The sequence below is a fragment of the Pseudorca crassidens genome, chromosome 1 (assembly GCF_039906515.1).
Source record: "Pseudorca crassidens isolate mPseCra1 chromosome 1, mPseCra1.hap1, whole genome shotgun sequence".
NCBI classification, from domain to species: Eukaryota; Metazoa; Chordata; class Mammalia; order Artiodactyla; family Delphinidae; genus Pseudorca; species Pseudorca crassidens.
In genome coordinates, this window is record NC_090296.1 from 28,012,759 (window position 1) to 28,031,292 (window position 18,534).

The 18,534-nt window shown below is 48.4% G+C and overlaps 1 protein-coding gene and 1 long non-coding RNA gene across 2 annotated transcripts; one reads left to right on the forward strand and one right to left on the reverse strand.

Moving 5' to 3' along the window:
• Positions 1-226: 226 nt before the first annotated feature.
• Positions 227-6,698, forward strand: LOC137220469 (uncharacterized). The gene is made up of 3 exons (XR_010941708.1): positions 227-528; positions 3,465-3,574; positions 3,679-6,698. It is a non-coding gene; the product is annotated as an uncharacterized lncRNA (long non-coding RNA).
• Positions 6,699-9,249: 2,551 nt separating this feature from the next.
• On the reverse strand, positions 9,250-12,702 carry FOS (Fos proto-oncogene, AP-1 transcription factor subunit). Its single transcript, XM_067730016.1, has 4 exons — positions 12,395-12,702; positions 11,361-11,612; positions 10,818-10,925; positions 9,250-10,694 (listed from the first exon to the last, which is right to left on the reverse strand). Exons 1-4 carry the CDS (start codon positions 12,533-12,535, stop codon positions 10,053-10,055), a joined length of 1,143 nt encoding a protein of 380 aa, XP_067586117.1. The 5' UTR covers positions 12,536-12,702; the 3' UTR covers positions 9,250-10,052.
• Positions 12,703-18,534: the final 5,832 nt, after the last annotated feature.

Sequence of the window (18,534 nt, forward strand, 5' to 3'; positions counted from 1 at the left end):
ACCGAGCGGCCCGCAGCAGCCCCACGGGGGCGTGGCCGGGGACAGAGGGCGGGGGAAGGCGGGAGTCCGGCTCCCAGCCTAGTCCAGACGGGCGGCGCCGTGGCTGAGCCAAATATGGGCAGAGCGGAAGCAGCGGGCAGACGTCACGGCGCCGGGTGGGGGCCGAGCTGCGGGGCCGATGACGGGGGCGCTGACGGCACCTGCGTCTCACCATAGAAACCAAACAGTAAATAGAGGAATTGCGAGCTCCTGGCGCGGCCCGACCCAGCGACCTGGCCTGAAGCAAAGGGCCGGAAGCTGGGAAGGGCCGGGAGAGACCTGGGCTTGGCAGAGGAAGGCAGGGGTGCGGCGAGGGTGCTCCGAGGGCGGAGAAGGGACGCCGAGAGAGCACCCCCTCTGACAGGTCCTTGGGAAGCCGGCTCTCCCTCAGCCCAGGATCCAGCAGGGGCAGGTCAGGAACAGAAAGAAGCCCTCCTGGATGGAAAGAAGTCTTCCTGTCCTTTTTGAAGGGTTTCCACGGCCTGCAAGGTTGTTGGGGATATTGGTGTTTCTTTGTTTTTCCTTACTAGTGTCTAAGAATTCACACATTGGGACCGCACTACCCGGACTCAAATTCCAGCTCCGCCACTCTAGTTGGCTGATCTTGAGCGGATCACAATCTTCTGTGCCCCCGGACTATATTATCTATAAAGTAAGGGTAATAGCAGGACTTACCTGGATTCATGAGTTAATATAAATGTGTGTGTGTGTGTGTGTTTGGAACAGTGTCTAGCGCATTGTGAACCTCAATTAGTGCTAGCTGTTAATTTTTTTTTTTTTTTTTTTTTGCGGTACGCGGGCCTCTCACTGTTGTGGCCTCTCCCGTTGCGGAGCACAGGCTCCGGACGCACAGGCCCAGCAGCCATGGCTCACGGGCCCAGCCGCTCCGCGGCACGTGGGATCCTCCCAGATCGGGGCACGAACCCGCGTCCCCTGCATTGGCAGGCGGACTCTCAACCACTGCACCACCAGGGAAGCCCAGCTGTTAATTTTTATTCCTAAGCAACACAACAGTGGGTTAGTAGTTTAGTCAACTACTAAATTATACTACTGATGATGTAATGGGTTTTTTCTTTATTCGTTTTTTAGTTTTAAAATAAATAATTTTAAAATAATTTTCCAGACTTCCCTGGTGGCGCAGTGGTTAAGAATCTGCCTGCCAATGCAGGGGACACGGGTTTGAGTCCTGCTCCAGGAAGATTCCCACATGCCATGGAGCAACTAAGCCTGTGCACCACAACTACTGAGCCTGCACTCTAGAGCCTGTGAGCCACAGCTACTGAGCCCATGTGTGACAACTACTGAAGCCCGCGTGCCTAGAGCCCGTGCTCCACAAGAGAACCCACCGCACTGAGAAGCCCGTGCACTGCAACGAAGAGTAGTTCCCACCCTCCGCAACTAGAGAAAGCCTACCCAACGCAGCCAAAAATAAATAAATGTATTTAAAAAAGAAAACAGTAATCCCAGCAACTGTTTAGAACTTAAAACAACAAAAGATTTTTTCAGGAAAGAGTATTTTGTCACTGATGATGTCTAGAATTGCCAGTTCATGGTGTTAATTAAAAAGCAGACCAAGTTGAACTGGTTTTATTATTACTTTTAAATTCTCAGCAGGTAATGTGGATGACACACATTGTGTGTGTTTTGTGGTTGACAGACCCTAGTGTGATCCCCAGTAATTCCTGCCTGCTGGTGTCCATGTTGGGAATTTGTGTGATTCCCTCCCCTTGAGGTAGAACCTGAGGCTTGCTTCTAAGCAACAGAATATGTGGAAAAGGTAATGGGATGTCACCCCTAGATTATGTCGTGGTATGTACATATATATATATATATATATATATATATATATATATCTCCATCTTGCTAGCACACACTAGTAGGTTTTCCTGCTGGGCTTGAGGAAGCAGCCATGTTGAGGAAGCTCTCAGGACAAGGAGCTATGAGCAGCCTCTAGGACCTGAGGGTGGCCTCCGGCCAACAACCCGGATGAGCTCAGAAGCAGATTGTTTCCCATTCAAGCATCCAGCTGAGAGTGAGCTTGTCTGACACCTTGATTGCAACCTTGTGAGACCTTGAACAGAGGACTGAACTAGGCTGTGCCTGGACTCCTGACCCACAGAGACTGTGAGATAATGAATACGTGTTGTTTTAAGCTGCTTGATTTGTTGTGATTTGTTATACAGAAGCAGAACACTAATCCACCCTCTTTGCCTGTACCTAGCACTTGCTTGGTGTCCCACTGTAGCACTGCATATGCTGCTCAGACCTTCTACCCTAAATGATGTGGTGTGGGCCTCTTCAATGCATTGCCACAGTCGTCATCTGATGTCATCAATGTTTGGAAGCTGTAGGGGTGGTTTGAGATTTTTGAAACCCACTCCTGATTTGGTAGCGGAAACAGTCTCAGAGGGGTTAGAGTGTCACCCTAGGTCATAAGAAGTACATATTTAGGGGCAGATTTAACATTCTAGCAAAGCAGTTAAGCACTTTGGACTTTAGAGTCACAAAGAGCTGATTTCAAATCTCAGATCTGCTACTTAGCAGTTGTGTGACCTCGGTTAACTCAACTTTTCCTAGATCATCTTCCTATTGGTAAAATGAGGATCCTAATTGTATCTGCCTCATAGGTTTGTGGTGAGGACTAAATGAGAGTATCCGTTCAACAGAACAATTACTGTGTGCCCATTATGTGCTAGTTGCTAGAGGCAAAATGATTAGCAAAGCAAATCTGGTCTCCGACTTAGTGTTGCCTGTAAAGTACATGGCACAGCCTGGAACGTAGCAAGCACATGTGAAATGCTGACCATTATCAATACTATATCCTAGGTTCTATCCCAACCACATGCCTCCAGACAAGCTCTATAATTGACATTATAGAACATCTACCATGTAATTCCAACCACCTACATCCCCTCCCCACCCCATTATTCCACAGGTATCTTGAGCTCAATGTGTCCAACACAGGACTTACCTTCTTATCCCCCAAACCTGCTCTTCTTCCTAGAGTCACAAAGTCACTGGGGGACCCACAAGCCTCCTTGTGGGTCAAGCCTGGTACAGCTGGAAGTGAGCTTGGATTCCTCCCTCTCCCTCACCTCCCACATCCACTCAGTCACCAAGTCCCAACAGTCCTACCTGCTAATTACCTCTTGTTCCCTCCCTGTTCCCACCACCACTGTCTGGGTTCAACCTACACACAACTGAACTAAGTAAATACCAGGCTCTTCGTGGCCTGGCCACAGTTACCTCTTGTTGGCCTGTCTCCAGCCCCCTCCACTTTGATGTGGCAATATTGATGTAAATGAAATCAACTGTACTTATACGATGCTCTATAGTTTACATCTCCCACCCACTCTTCCCCCAGCCCTGCATTTTATAGTCCGGCAAAACTAACTGTGTTGTCTTCTGGGTCTGTGCCTTTACAGCGTATATCCCTCTGCCTCCTGGAATCCTCCCTCTGCCGCTTGCTCATCTAGCAAATTCCATCCATCTTTGAAGCCCAGCTCAGCAGTCACCTTCCCAGAGACTCCCTCAGGTAGAGTTCATCACTCCCTCCTTCTCATAACCCCTGCACATCTCTTGTCAATTTTCATTGCTACAGTGTGTGTAATACGTTTATGTGTCTTTCTCCCTTTCCAGGCCAGGAACTCCAGCCTGTGCCTTCTTTGCATCTGAATCCAGCACCTGATACAGAAACTTTTTTTGGTTAACATTTATTTGTTTATTGTTTATTGTGGCTGTGACGAGTCTTAGTTGCAGCACGTGGGACCTTTGTTGAGGCATTCAGACTTCTTGGTTGCGGCACGCATGTGAGATCTAGTTCCCAGATCAGGGATCGAGCCCAGGCCCCCTGAACTGGGAGCATGGAGTCTTACCACTGGACCACCAGGGAATTCCCTGGAAAGTTGTTTTGTTTTTTTTTTTTTTGGCTGTGCTGGGTCCTCATTGCTGCGCGTGGGCTTTCTCTAGTTGCGGCGAACGGGAGGGCTACTCTACATTGTGGTGTGCAGGCTTCTCATTGTGGTGGCTTCTCTTGTTGCGGAGCACAGGCTCTAGGCGCATGGGCTTCAGTAGTTGCAGTATGCAGGCTGAGTAGTTGTGGCACGCGGGATCTAGAGCGTAGGCTCAGTAGTTGTGGTGCACGGGCTTAGTTGCTCCACGGCATGTGGAATCTTCCCGGACCAGGGCTCGAACCCGTGTCCCCTGCTTTGGCAGGCAGATTCTTAACCACTGGTCCATCAGGGAAGCCCCCTGGAAACTTTTTATTGAATGAGATGAAGTCCATGCTTGCTCCAGAGGATATATATTTTCTCCCTTGACCCCCATCTCCCTAAATTATAAAGCAATAAATAATAGCTCACCCTTCTATAATACTCCTGTGTGCCCAGGCACTGTAATGAGCTCCATAGAGACTAACTTATTTAATGCTCACAACAACCCCAGAGGTGGATACAATTATTATCTCCCTTTCACAGATGAGGAAACTAAGGTGCAGAGAGGAGAGGTAAACTGCCCAAGGTCAAGGAGCCAGAATTCAAAGCTGAGTCCATGCTCTGAACCACTCTGCTCTATTGGATCCAATTCCTCGAATCCAGATTAATTTATCATTTTTCTTTGATAAATTTAGCTGCAATGACAGTCTCATGATTGACTAAAAAGCCTGAAAATGAATCACTGTTTCTGTAGCTCTGACCACAAATTGCTCCCCGAAGTGAACATGGGAGCAACTGGGGCCTGCGCCATTTACCCTTATGTTGGAGGTGCTGCATTTGCTCCACTCGCTTCAGCAGCGTCCCCTTCCTACATGTAGCTGCTTCTAATGTAGCTGATGCTCAAACCCCTCCGGGTTCTTATTCTCATCAACTGAATGAACCAAATCTCAGCACCATGTCAGTTTGAGCTGAAAGTTAAAACAGTTTATTAGTTAAGAAGATCCAATGCATCAGGACAGGCAGCCTCCTTGGGACAACAGCCAGAGCCCTTTCTGATCTTCGTTCTCCTAGGCAGTTGAACAGTGCTCGAGAAGAGCAAAGGAAAGGCAGCTTAGATCAGCCCGTGGATCGGTGTGTGGAGCCATTGAAATGAATTGCGTTACAGCTAAGCCAGTTTATGCTTCTGTTGCATTCACCTGAGTGCAAAGTGGACCTCTATTACGCCAGCACCCTTCAGGGACTTTGAACTCGTTCATCTGGAGGCAGTACACTTTATTCCCATCTGCTTTTGCCCAGGTCTGGGCATATTCTTGTAAATGATGATTGTGATAATGATATTGATATTGGTAATGATCGTGATAGCCGCTAACCCTATTCTTCTCTTCTCATGCAGAATAAATTGTAAGTTTTATAATTTAGCACACCAAGTGCAAGGATCCAAAACTCAAATGCATTTGTGGGATAGTCTGAAAATTTTATTTTATATCAATGAGATTGAAAAACATTGTTTTGTTTGTTTCCTGGAAGATGATGATACTTAAATTTACATATGCATCTACTCTTCATTTGGTATTGAAATAAATTTCTCAATTTGTAATTAGTCTAGAAGTGTCACTGACCTGCAGCATACTTGTATTTTGGGGTACCCCTCAAAATTCCTTCCCAAGCCAGCTAGTTCGTCGCCTTAATATTGTAGAACTCTTGACAAGAATTTTTTTAAAAAACAAGAAGCCTTGCTCTTTCACTCAGGAAGAAATCTATGAAGAACACGGCTCATCTTCACTGTTAAGTTCTAGTTATCTCCCATTAGATGTTTTTGTCAGTTTAATCCACCTTCATTCATTCACCCATCTCCATTCATTTAACAAGCATTTGGGTCCCTAGTAGTCCTTGGGGCTAGAGAGGTGATCAAGATAGAAAAGGTCCCTGCTCACATGGAACTTACAGGCAGTGGTGAAGGGTAGAAATTTGTTAAAAAGGGAAAGGAAACATAAATAAGGTGTTGCAGAGAGTGATAGAATGACCTGGGAAGGCTTCTTGGAGGGGATGTTCTTTGAGCTGAGTCCTGACCAACAGGAAGGAGCCAGCCTGGGAAAAGAAGCCCAGGCAGAGGGACAGCAAGTGCAAAGGTCCTGCAGCAGGGACAGGCATGCTATGTGTCAGGCACGGAAAGAAGGTCAGTGAGCAGAGTGGTGTCCACGGAAGGACAGGAGATGGTGGTGGAGAGGAGTCAAGAGTGAGCTCTTTAATATTTATAGCAAAACAGCACAGCTTACAATGCTCTGAGATTCAGCATTCAAGTGATGCTCATATCTCATTTATTTTGTGAAGAATATGATTATTCTGTGTTTGGAGGAAGTCTTACACACAGCTGAAAGACTGAATTTTTGTTTTCGATTTTTTTTTACTTGAAAAACATAAAAACTTCAGCTGATTTCCTTAGAGTAATCTGAAAACTTTTACTTTGCCTCTGTCTCTACTTTGTCCATTAATTAAAGAGAGCATAATTGATTTACTTTCTTTCATGCATGGGAAGTTGCTGTTGATACAAAATTACTGTTATTAGAACAAATTGTTAAATGCTACCCTTTAATTTTGAGAATTACACAAGATGCAGGGATGTGCAAAGATGATGCAGAGTCTACAATCCACCATTATATAAAGATAATTCTCTTTTCTTCTACCCTTTTTCCATCTAAAATTAATTTGGAGCTGGAAGCACAAAGGCAGTGCATTCACTTTGAAGTTGAATTGGCAGAAGTAATCCAGGGAGGCAGCGGAGGAATTCGAGGAGCCAAAGATGGAACTGGGGTTTATGTTTGAAGCCAGACATAAAAGATATGAAATCCCCATTGCTTAATATCATAACAGGGCCTGGAATAGGAGAATTGAGAGAGTATGTGTGGAATATATTTCTGCTTGTGGAAATAGTGCAGAATTTATTCATTTATCCACCCAGCAAATATTTGTTAACCCTGTACTATGTGCCAGGCACTAAGCCAGGTCTGGGGATCTATTAATGAACAAATTAGACATTCTCCCCATAAAGAAATGACCCCCTTGCATCCTTATTTCCATCTCTTGCTATTATATGAGTATCTTTTGTATCAGTGAACGATGGTGCCCTGAGATAGTCATTTTGTTGAGACCAGTGTAAGGCCATATCATGTGGGTAGTGATAGTCTTTCCCAAAAGAAAGTTGACATTCCCAATGTTCATCATGCATGGGAGTTGTTGAATCCTGAGCCAGGAAAAGAGGATTTGGAAGGAGCCCCTTTAGCTAGAAAGAGAGGGAATTCCTTTCTTCTCTTGATCCCATGAGAATGGTGGGCAGAGAGCTTGGTGGGATGTCAACCCAATGGCGGACCCTATAGGTCCTCTGAGAAGCCTGTTAAAGAGATTCTCTGTGTGCGAGGCCCTCTCCTGGGCCTTTAATGCAGGCTTGCTGATGGAGCAGCCTGGTCTCAGCTGGGCTATGGTGAGCTAGAAGAAGGGTCTGCGTGCAGGCAGAGGTCAGGGCTGTCAAGTGAATAGCAAGCCTCTCTCTCTAATCAGCACGGGGCTGACGGAAGCCATTAGTCAGGTCTCCAGGAGTTCAGTGTCCAGGGCTAGAGGTTTAGCTTCCCTTCCCCATCTGAGAAATCTGCTTCCACGTGTTGTTATTACTGTACATGTAGGGGATCCAGCTGGTTTCCTTCAGATATCTTCTTGTTACTTCAGATCTAGGTGTTAGTTACAGTAATTCTGTATCCAGTTTAGGTCCTATCTAAAGACTACAGAAAATTTACCCTCTGGACAGCAAACAGGGAGTCTAAGGCCATTTTCATGATTGCCCGACAGGCAAAAATAATATGCAAGTGATGTGTGAGAGGTCAGTGCTCTTAAGAGCCTAAAGCAAGTTGCTTTCAAATGTCAGTTATTATGTGAGGAGCTGGGAGATCATAGGTGTGAACACCACCCTCAGTGGAACTGTCATTTTAAATTAAAACTTTCAACTTGGCTGAGTATGACATCCCATAACCACCCAGTGATTTTTACTATCACCAAAGCATTAGAAGGCTGGCCCTGAAGCTCCTCTTCCACCTGGCACGGGTGCAAACCTGGGCTCTAGCTTCCGAGCTTGGTGCCCACATGATAGCAGAGAGCAGTGGAGGAAGGACGCCACCTCCTCTCTCTGTGGTTGGTACCTGTGCATGGAAGCACCCCATCACCAGAGGTGTCCCAGACAAAGGTCATGTTCTTCATTAAGGTGATAAAGTTTCTAAGTTAAAGCGTATTCAGTCATGTTGACTTCTCCTTCTCGAGCTATCATGTAACTTTTTATTTACCGAATGATCGACCATTGTTTGTACTGTTTGAGATCTCTCGAATTCTCAGAGCCAGCTTTTTCTTCCCCAGTGAATGTCAGGCATATGTTAAAGAAACTTCAGAAATTACAATGCATGTATTACAAATGGATAGGGATGAGAACCCCCCTCCTTTCTTTCTGAGAATAAAAAGAATACAACTAAATGTATGTCTGTTTGAGTTAAGGACTGAAGAGTTAAGACCTGAAAAGTTGTGTGTTTATTTTTTTTCCTAACCAGGTGAAAACTTTTTCATTTTCTTTTTTTGGCCACACCACGAGGCATGTGGTATCTTAGTTTCCGGACCAGGGATCAAACCCCCGTCCCCTGCATTGGAAGGGCAGAGTCTTAACCACTGGACTGCCAGGGAAGTCTGAAAACTTTTTTTTCTTTTAAACCAAGTGTTAAGAGGCAGTTCAGCCTGATGGATAGGGTAATGAATGAAGTTAAGATTCCAGTCCCAATAGTGGAATATTGAGAAAGTCATCATTCTAACCGTTCAATTTGCTCTCCTTTAAGGAGGGAGTAACCTTCACATGATTTTGTGGCAAAAAGTTAAAGTGGTTCGTGCAAAACTTAATTGTTTGCTAAAAGGATTCCTAGAAGACCAAGACATTTAGTATTAGCACAACTAGACTTAAACATGCCCCTCTTTGACTTTTAAAACAGAAAAAGGAAGACGTGTTCTCACAAAAGCTGTTACAAAGCAGTTTCCCATTCCGAGAATCTCTAAGGGGAGACTCAGCACTGCAAGGTGAAGACACGCGTTTGTACAATTTTCCAACGTCAGCTCCAGAGTTTCTCTCTTTTTGATAAGGGATCAAACCGAGGGGTGTGTCCCCTCCAGGAGCTACCCTTCTTGACAAACTGGTCTCCAATGATACCTTCCGGAATCTTACAAAACTTCCAGAATGAAAAGAGCACGAGGTTGGTCGCATTCAACTTAAATGCTTTTATTGACAATGTCTTTGAACAATAAGCAAACAATGCTTAAATTTTTCATTCAGATTCACTTTCCACATGTCAAAAGACTTCAAGGTAGAAAAAAATAAAATAAAAATATAAATATCTGAGAATCCATCTTAATAAATAAATTAAAAACACAATAAAACGTTTTCATGGAAAACTGTTAATGTCAGAACATTCAGACCACCTCAACAATGCATGATCAGTAACGTTACAATGAACATTGATGTTGAAGAAAAACTACAGTACATGGATATAGCTATTTATTTCTATCTACCAGAAAATAAAGTCATATCTTTTCTTAGTTTAATATTGGTCGTTGCTAATCAGAACACACAATTGCCAGGAACACAGTAGTTATTGTTAAAATCAGCTGCACTAGATACAATTTGAAAATATCCAGCACCAGGTTAATTCCAAAACAAACCCCAATAGATTAGTTAATGCTATGAGAAGACTAAAGAGAAAGAGAAAAGAGACACAGACCCAGGCCTGGCTCAACATGCTACTAACTACCAGCTCTCAGATGTGTCACTGGGAACAATACACACTCCATGCGTTTTGCTACATCTCCGGAAGAGGTAAGGACTTGAGTCCACACATGGATGCTGTCAAGTCCTTGAGGCCCACAGCCTGGTGTGTTTCACGCACAGATAAGGTCCTCCCTAGGTCTATGGGAACCCTCGAGGGAAGACGTGTTCCTCCTCTCTGTAATGCACCGACTCGGGCAGTGGCACGTGCGTGCCTGCTGCCTCCCCTCTCTGCCTGCTCACAGGGCCAGCAGCGTGGGTGAGCTGAGCGAGTCAGAGGAGGGCTCGTTGCTGCTGCTGCCCTTGCGGTGGGCAGCCGCACAGCTGGGGAAGGAGTCAGCCTCAGGGTAGGTGAAGACAAAGGAAGACGTGTAAGTAGTGCAGCTGGGTGTACAGGTGACCACCGGGGTGCACAGGGGTTCCAGCTCTGTGGCCATGGGCCCCATCCCCAGGGAGCCACCGTGCAGGGGCTCCCAGTCTGCTGCATAGAAGGAACCAGACAGGTCCATGTCTGGCACAGAGCGGGCGGTCTCAGAGCCGCTGGGCCTGGACGATGCTGGGAACAGGAAGTCATCAAAGGGCTCAGCCTTCAGCTCCATGCTGCTGATGCTCTTGACAGGCTCCACTGAGGGCTTGGGCTCAGGGTCATTAAGGAGGGGTAGGGTGAAGGCCTCCTCAGATTCGGGGGTGGCGGCTTCAGGCAGGCCCCCGCTCAGATCAAGGGAAGCCACAGACATTTCTTCTGGGAAGCCCATGTCATCAGGGATCTTGCAGGCAGGTCGGTGAGCTGCCAGGATGAACTCTAGTTTTTCCTTCTCCTTTAGCAGGTTGGCAATCTCAGTCTGCAAAGCAGACTTCTCATCTTCTAGTTGGTCTGTTTCCTGGATAGAGAGGACAAAGCAAAGCATAAGACACGATCTTACTCAAGGACGCTGCTCCCTTATGTCCAATCTCCAACTTTCCCCTTAAGTTTTAAAAAGAAATGAGCCATGGGATCTACCTACCGCTTGGAGTGTGTCAGTCAGCTCCCTCCTCCGGTTCCGGCATTTGGCTGCAGCCATCTTATTCCTTTCCCTTCGGATTCTCCTTTTCTCCTCTTCTTCTGGGGACAACTGGGTGGTGGGGGCGGGGGGGAAGAACAGCATTCAGTATCAGTGTCTGCCCTCAGCTCCATTCACCCACCCCAGTGACACTGGCTCCTGCAGCTTCCCAGCTCCTAACACCTCTTCTATGAAGCCATTTCTAACCTGCAGTTGCAAGCTGGGTGTGACTTGCATTAAAATAAGAACCTCAGCAAGAGCCAAAGAAGAGCCCAGACTGAAAACATGAGACAGGAACCTATTAGGGAAGACACTACACATTAGGGTATTTCTTAGAGTGGGACTATCAGAGCCTAACTTGGGATGGAAAGGGCTTGGAGCCAGGGCTCCCTGTTCGGGATATCTAGTCATTTCCATCAATGGCTTCACCCTGTCCGCTGGGCTCCCCACCTCCACCAGTGCTGAAGCCACACTACGCCCACCCCAGGGAAGGTGCTGAGAACTCACCTGTTCCACCTTGCCCCTCCTGCCAATGCTCTGAGCTCTGCCTCCGGTCATGGTCTTCATGACTCCAGCCCTGGAGTAAGCCCCAGCCGAGGGAGTGGGGACTCCATAGGGGTGGGGGGCTCTGGTCTGGGATGGGGCCACGGAGGAGACCAGGGTGGGCTGCACTAGCCACTGCAGGTCCGGGCTGGTCGAGATGGCGGTCACTGTTGGGATGAAGTTGGCACTGGAGACGGCCAGATCGGTGCAGAAGTCCTAGAATGAAACAGAAGGAGAAAGCTGACGTGAGTGAGCAGATTCTGGACGCAGGTGGGGTGAGCAGAGTTCCCAGTGCCGCATGCAGCAGGGAGAGAGGGAGGAGAAACCGTTCTGCCATGGACTGCTCAGGTCTTTTTACATGCCCCTCATCCTGGATGAAAGGTTTCCCCCTTTCTTCCCAAGAATTCCGCAGCGCAGTGCCTTTTTCCTCCATCCTGCTGCTGCGTTCCCGTTATCCCTTCAGCATCACTCTCTTGAAAGGGGGTTTGTTATAAATATCTCTGACGTCTGCGCTGACGCAGGCGCCGCTCCGGAGTCTCCTGAATGAACTCGCTTTTTATCAATGAAACTGCCTTACACACCCGCCTGCTTCACCCCACCCCTCCTCCTTGCTCCAGGCTGCGAGGGGAGGGGAGATTGCCGCTTTTTGCCGCCTCCCCAGAGGCGCCGGACTCTAGTTGGCGAGTCTTTGCTTGGGACACTTTTGTCCCAGCTAATGTCAGAGATCAGTCAGGGAGGGCGGGCCGGGGGCAGCTCAGAATGAGCCTGCCGCGGGAAAGGAGAACCAATTCTTATTATGACAAGCTTCCGTGCGCTCCGAACAAGTTCGGGAATCCGGAGGTAGGGCTGCTCTGGCCGGGGCAAGCCTCCCTCCCCGCCGGCGAAAGGGCTCCTCGATTCGTCTTCCTGAGCCGTCCCTCCCCGGTTTCTCCTCCCCGGTGACCCCGAGCCCCGAGCCCTGAGTCCCGGGCCCCGCGGCAGCGCGAAGCCAGCCTCACCTGCGCATTGACGGGAGAGCCCATACTGGAGAAGGAGTCGGCCGGTGAGTGGTAGTAGGAGAGGCTGTCCCCGGCCGGGGAGGCGCTGCTGCAGCGGGAGGATGACGCCTCGTAGTCGGCGTTGAAGCCAGAGAACATCATGATCGCGGGTAGTCAAAGCCGGGCGAGGGGCTGAGGGAAGGAGGCAGGTAGGTAGGAGCTGTGCGGCAGAGCTAGGTAGGAGCGCTGTTGCTGCTCGCTCGCTGCGCCGCCGCCAGCTCAGTCTCAGCTTCTTAGCTGCTCGCTGCCGATGCGGTTGGGAGTAGTAGGCGCCGCAGCCACCGCTTTTATAACCCTTTTGTGAATGAGCCCTACACGTCACGGGGCGCAACCATTGTGGCTCTCGAGGGGTGTCGCGCGGGCCTGGCCACATCTTCGGTCTCCTTGCCGTCTCCGCCGCCCTCGCAGATCCCTGCCTCCCGTCTTGTCGTGTTTCTTTATCTTGTGAGCGTTTCGCAATCTGGGTCTTGAGGTGGCTTGGAGTCCCAGAGATGAGGGACTTCGGGGATGGCTCCCCCCACGACTGCAGGGAACGGCCGTGGAAACCTGCTGACGCAGATGTCCTAATATGGACATCCTGTGTGAAGGGGAGGGAGGGATTGACGGGAACTGCTCGCGGGCTGCAGCCAACACCAAGGGTGCAGCGCGGGGGGAGGCGGGGGCCGCGGCCAGGGGGAGGGGAGGAGGGAAAGGAGGAGAAGGCGAGGGAACATTCGCACCTGGTTCAATGCGGACCCTTGTTCCCGGGGTGGGAGGATGGGGTGGGGGCGCCCTTCTACCCCTCTACGGAAAGCGGGGCACATTCTGAGGCTCTGGTATAGACGAAACAGGTACACAGCCCCGAGGGCTTAAGCCTCGGCCCCCGAAGGAATGCGCCTCCACCCCCATTCCCCATTCTAGCCCTAATTTAGGGCAAACTGTGGGAGCAGCCCCTCAGCCCCTCGCTTCAAGCCCCCGGACTCCAGCACTACTAGGATTGTTACTGCGTTTGGAAGCAGAAAGTCGGGGGATCCAAAATAAGAGAATACGATAACCTACTTTACCTACGATGCTGGGAATTTTCATTTTAATTTTTTTGTTTTTAAGGAAAAAGGCGCATTTTTTTTTTCTTGGCCATATATGACATGTTAGTGTTACTGTCAAACCCCTGAGAAACTAGCCAATAAACATTCTGCAGAACCTCCATGCAAGGGTGTCTGGAGGGTTCGTTTGCCTGGTTCTGAGCCTGGGCCCGGGGCCTGGGGGTGTTATGTGGACAAGGTCATCAGTTCTGGGTACCGGATGGAGTGAGCTCTTGGGGGAGCGCAAGTCCGTGCTGGGGAGGTGGGGGTGGTTCGGTGCCCCAGGAAGCTGGTGATTGGGAGCCCGCAGCCAGTGATTTTCCAGCACGGACTTGGAGGAGGGAGGACCGGGGGCGCTTGGAAGGACCGTGCCCAGCAGCGCCCAGGCCGGAATCCTCGGCGTCTGGGGCCTCAGGCACCGCTCGGTGGCCTGGAAAACAGGGCTTTGGGGCAGCAAGGTACTCTATAGTGCGCTGCGCCCCCCAGAAGCCCCCAGCCTCCTGCTCGGATGCAAAGGACAGCCGAGGTCAAACTGCCCCGGGTCGGTCCCAGCGCGCCGGCCACCTCCGGGACGCGAAGCCACAAGTCCCCGTAGAGACACAGGTCCCTGTGTCCCTTCCCCCACTCTTCGGGCCCGGGGGTCACGGTGGTCACCTGGAGAGGGGCGAGGCGGGATTAGGGCTGCGGGCGGATCCTTCGGGACGCGCGGGGAGCGGGACCGCCGACCTGCCTCCCGCCGCCGCACCCGAGAGCCAGGCGATCCTGCTATAGATAGAAACAGGGAAGAAGCTGTTTACAGCAACACTGCGCCGCCAGGGCAGTCTCCAGGCGACGCCGAGCGGCCGGGCGCGCCGTCGGCCTGGCGAGGCCGCCCTCCCTCCTCGCTCCACGGGGGCCTCGGCCTCCCCGGCCCGGCAGCAGCCACTCCCGCCGCCTGACCTCATCTGCCCAGTCCGGGGGCTGAGTGCGGCTTGCGCGCGGCTGGGCGCTAACCTCCATTCTTAGAGGTGCGAACCCGGCGAGAGCTGGGAGGGCAGGGAGGCGGGGATTCGTGGAACTGGGCCACTTGCTATTTTTGCATTCCCTGTCACAAGCAGAGGTGAAAACAGAGTTTCATCATTGTATGTCACTGGTTTATGTTGGTGGGAATTTAGGCGGTTTTTTTTTTCTTTTTCTCACTTGAAAAATGGGAGAAAAAAGGAAAAACACATAATACGTAAACACAGACTTCTGGGAGCTGCTCTGAATCCTAAAGCAATTCTGCTGCCTTCCATTCACCTAGTTCTGTTGTCTGTCAGGCTACTTCACTGTACTTGATTCTTTAAAAAAAAAAAAAAAAAGTTAAGAAGGCAAATCCATCTCTCTTCTTCTTATTAGCTTTGGGCAAAGTAGGTCAAGCTTTGAATTCCTGGGTCTGGCCTTGCCTTCCATTCATAACTGGATCTCAGGCCACTTAAGAGAAAACCTAGAATGATTTCATTTACTTCCCCTTCAGAGTCTTGAAGCAGCTCAGGCCAACAGACAAAGGATGTGTCAAGATTTTATATCCAGGATTTATCTCATATATCATTTATCCTGCCCTTGCCAATGAAAAAGGAAAAAGGTCTTTGGATAAACCTGTCTCCTCCACATAGCTTAACTCTTTCCTTCCTGGCAACATTATGACTAGAGAGTTGGAGACTTAATAAATCCATCCTCTGAAAAGGACAGAATCACACATTCATTCATTCTTTTATTTATTTAACGAAGAATTTACTTATTGAGAGCCTCCTATGGCCTGGCACTTGCTGGGGGCTGGCACTCACTGTAATGAACAGGGTGGACCTGTCCCTACTGTCAGATAGATTCCAGCCTCCTGGACTGACAAGTCATCAGAGAATTGCAGGACAGCAGTAAGTGGTTTGACGGGGCTAATAACAGGGTGCTATTGAACACAGAAGAGGATTTGGGGACAGTTATCAGAGGAAATGACTGCAATACAGAGACAGGATCTGGATCCACAGTCCTCTGGGAAATGACATGATAAAGATCAAAAGGGGCCAGAGCATCATCTAGGAAGCAAGTGCTCAACCCAAAGCAGTAGTATCAGATGATATAATCTCAGAATTCCTCTCCTGCCCCGCTAATATCTGAACCTGCAATCATTCCAACATACTCTCATATCTCAATATACTCATGGTATCCATTTCAGGACTGCCAAATCACATTTTTAATATGGAGCTCAAGTGATGTAGCCTTAAAATAAAGGGAAATCTGGACTTCCCTGGTGGCACAGTGGTTAAGAATCTGCCTGCCAATGCAGGGGACACGGGTTCAAGCTCTGCTCCCGGAAGATCCCACATGCCACGGAGCAACAAAGCCCATGCGCCACAACTGCTGAGCCCTCGTGCCACAACTACTAAAGCCCGCACGCCTAGAGCCTGTGCTCCGCAACAAGAGAAGCCACCGCAATGAGAAGCCCGCGCACCGCAATGAAGAGTAACCCCCGTTCGCGGCAACTAGAGAAAGCTCGCGTGCGGCAACAAAGACCCAACACAGCCCAAAATAAATAAATAAATATATAAATAAAATTTTAAAATATAATAATAAAAAAATAAAGGGAAATCTGACCCAACCTGTGAAATTATCTTTGCCATCTGCCAAGGTCAGGGTAACTTTAAGACAAATGTGTGTGTGCCTCTGTGAGCACAGTGCTGCCTTCCAACAGGGCAGGGATTCCACGTTCTGGACAAGCCTGAGCGTGGAAAACCAAAACTTACATAGTTTGTGATTATCTATGTGCTGAGTTCCCCCTATCTGAGGATCCAAAAGTGAACAGGAGGGTAGACTCCCACATCCGATTTTAACCCAGATTAAACACAGATTCATTCTTTCCCAGCAGTTGTTTCTTATCAGATAAAGACTTTTCATATTTTGCACTTCTCTAGCATTTGAGTTAAGAGACCTGACCCACAGCAAGCTTTTGTTCAGTAACTCTGGAGGTCAGTGCACATTGTTTAGCCTGGTGTTATTGCAACATTAAGTGAAAGGCTACTGTCTATGCTGCCTACGTAAATGCTGCCGTACACAACCCGTCCCCAGCATGCAGAAGTAGTTGTTTATTTGGAGAAGTGTGGTCTAGTGGCGAAGGGTTGTGGTCAGAGCACGGGACCAAAAGTCAGAAAGATGCGCATAGCAGATTCAACTCCTTCAGGGACTTGGGGAAGTCGCTTCTAAGACTTGTTTTAACATCTACAAAATTTTGGCCTTTATCTTTTTCCTATGCAAATATTCACTTAGCACGTAGCCCAGTGCCTGGCCCAGTAGGTGTTTAATAAACATGTATTGAACAGATGAATGAATGAATGAATGCCCTCAGCCAAGCAAGGCAAGTATATATTATTGTCCTTTCTGGGTACTAAGAAGTCAAATAGAGAATGTTCTTTAACTCTTTGAAAAGGCTGAACAGGCTGAGTCTTTTATTCTTGGGCGTGAATATGCAAAGATTGGAAAAGAGAAAATAACAAGATGTTTGGGCTATTTTCAGCTGGTGCAGCCTCTGTCAGTAAAGAACACTCCAGTGGTTCATGATGAAAGATCGAACTTACTCTTGTAATTGAGCCCCATGAGAAAGACAGCTAGTGCCCATACATAAATGCCACGTTGTCTGTAATGACAATGACCGTGTTACCACCACCCTCTAATTTATTCATTCTAAATGTCTAGACCCAAGGAAGAGAAGTGTTCCACACTTCCCTCAGGACTCACACACTCGCGTGAATCCAGTGAAGGGGCTTAGGGGTCAAGGTTACTCACCCCACGGCTCAGACAGTGAGCAAAGACTGTCCCTATTTTAAAACAGTGGGAGGCACAGAACTACCACCACCATCACCAGACACACACACACACAGACACACACACACACACCGCCATCACCACCACTAATTAGTAAGAGAGATTTCGCCTCTTTGGGAAAAATTGTTTTCATTCTGAATAACTCTTGGCTTTTTGACAGGAGGTAATGATTCAATGGGATCCCCATCCTTCTGCTAATGTAAGCATTTAAACAAAGTGGTGGTCTCTGTGGTCCCTGGGACACATTCCCTCTGGAGCTGAGGAAACTGGGGAAGAGCTATGGTGCCTAAGAAGGATGTATTTCAGCCCAAGCTCATGGCATCTTTCACCACACCAGCAGCTTCGGACCCCCCCCCCCCATTCGGTCAGTAATGCCAAACCTCGCTGCAGAAACAAGTGTTCCCTATCCTCAGACAAGCAAGTCTTGTCCAGGCTGTCAGCTCCTCAGATGTCCTGAGCTGACCTTCTTTGGCTCTGGTGGATTTAGCTGCTAGAATTCCAAAGGAATCCCATCTACGTCACTAAACCTATAGGACAACAACACACCCTGACTAATAAACCTCAACTACAGAGCTCCCATCCAATGGGGAAATCTCACGGCAAGGCTGGGGATGGCTCAAATGGGCTGGCACGCGATGAGCTTCAGGATGTTAAGACATCTCAAGCATTGCTTACACCATTTTATCCACCACCTTACTCAACAAGAACAGCAAGAAAGCTCTTTAAAAGAGAGTTAATAATTGTAATGCAAAAAAATAAATCCCCTTTCCCAAACCAGGAGAATCCTGATCAGCTGACCAGTATGTAGGAATTCAGATTATGCTGCCTTCTGATCTACAGATCATAGTTTCATCCTCAGATGCGGACGCTCTGTGTCTCAGTTTAGTATCTGATTTGTATTCTGTGAGAAAATTCTGGTTGCAGCTCCCAGCTGAGTTCTGATTTTCTCCACTGAGTTCTGATGTTTCTCCACTGGAGTGTCAATGAGTTACAGATCCCTTGTGAAAATCCCCAAATTGACTCAACTGAAGAATTCCACCTTTAGACTGACCCACCCGAGTTTGTGAGGTAATCAATTCAGATAAGGACAGATCACACACTGAAAATCTCCTCTCCCACTTAGTGGGGCTCTGAATTAAATCTTAACACTAAACACTAAATCATAAATCTCTCCAAACCTGTTTAGTGGTCAATATACAGAATTAC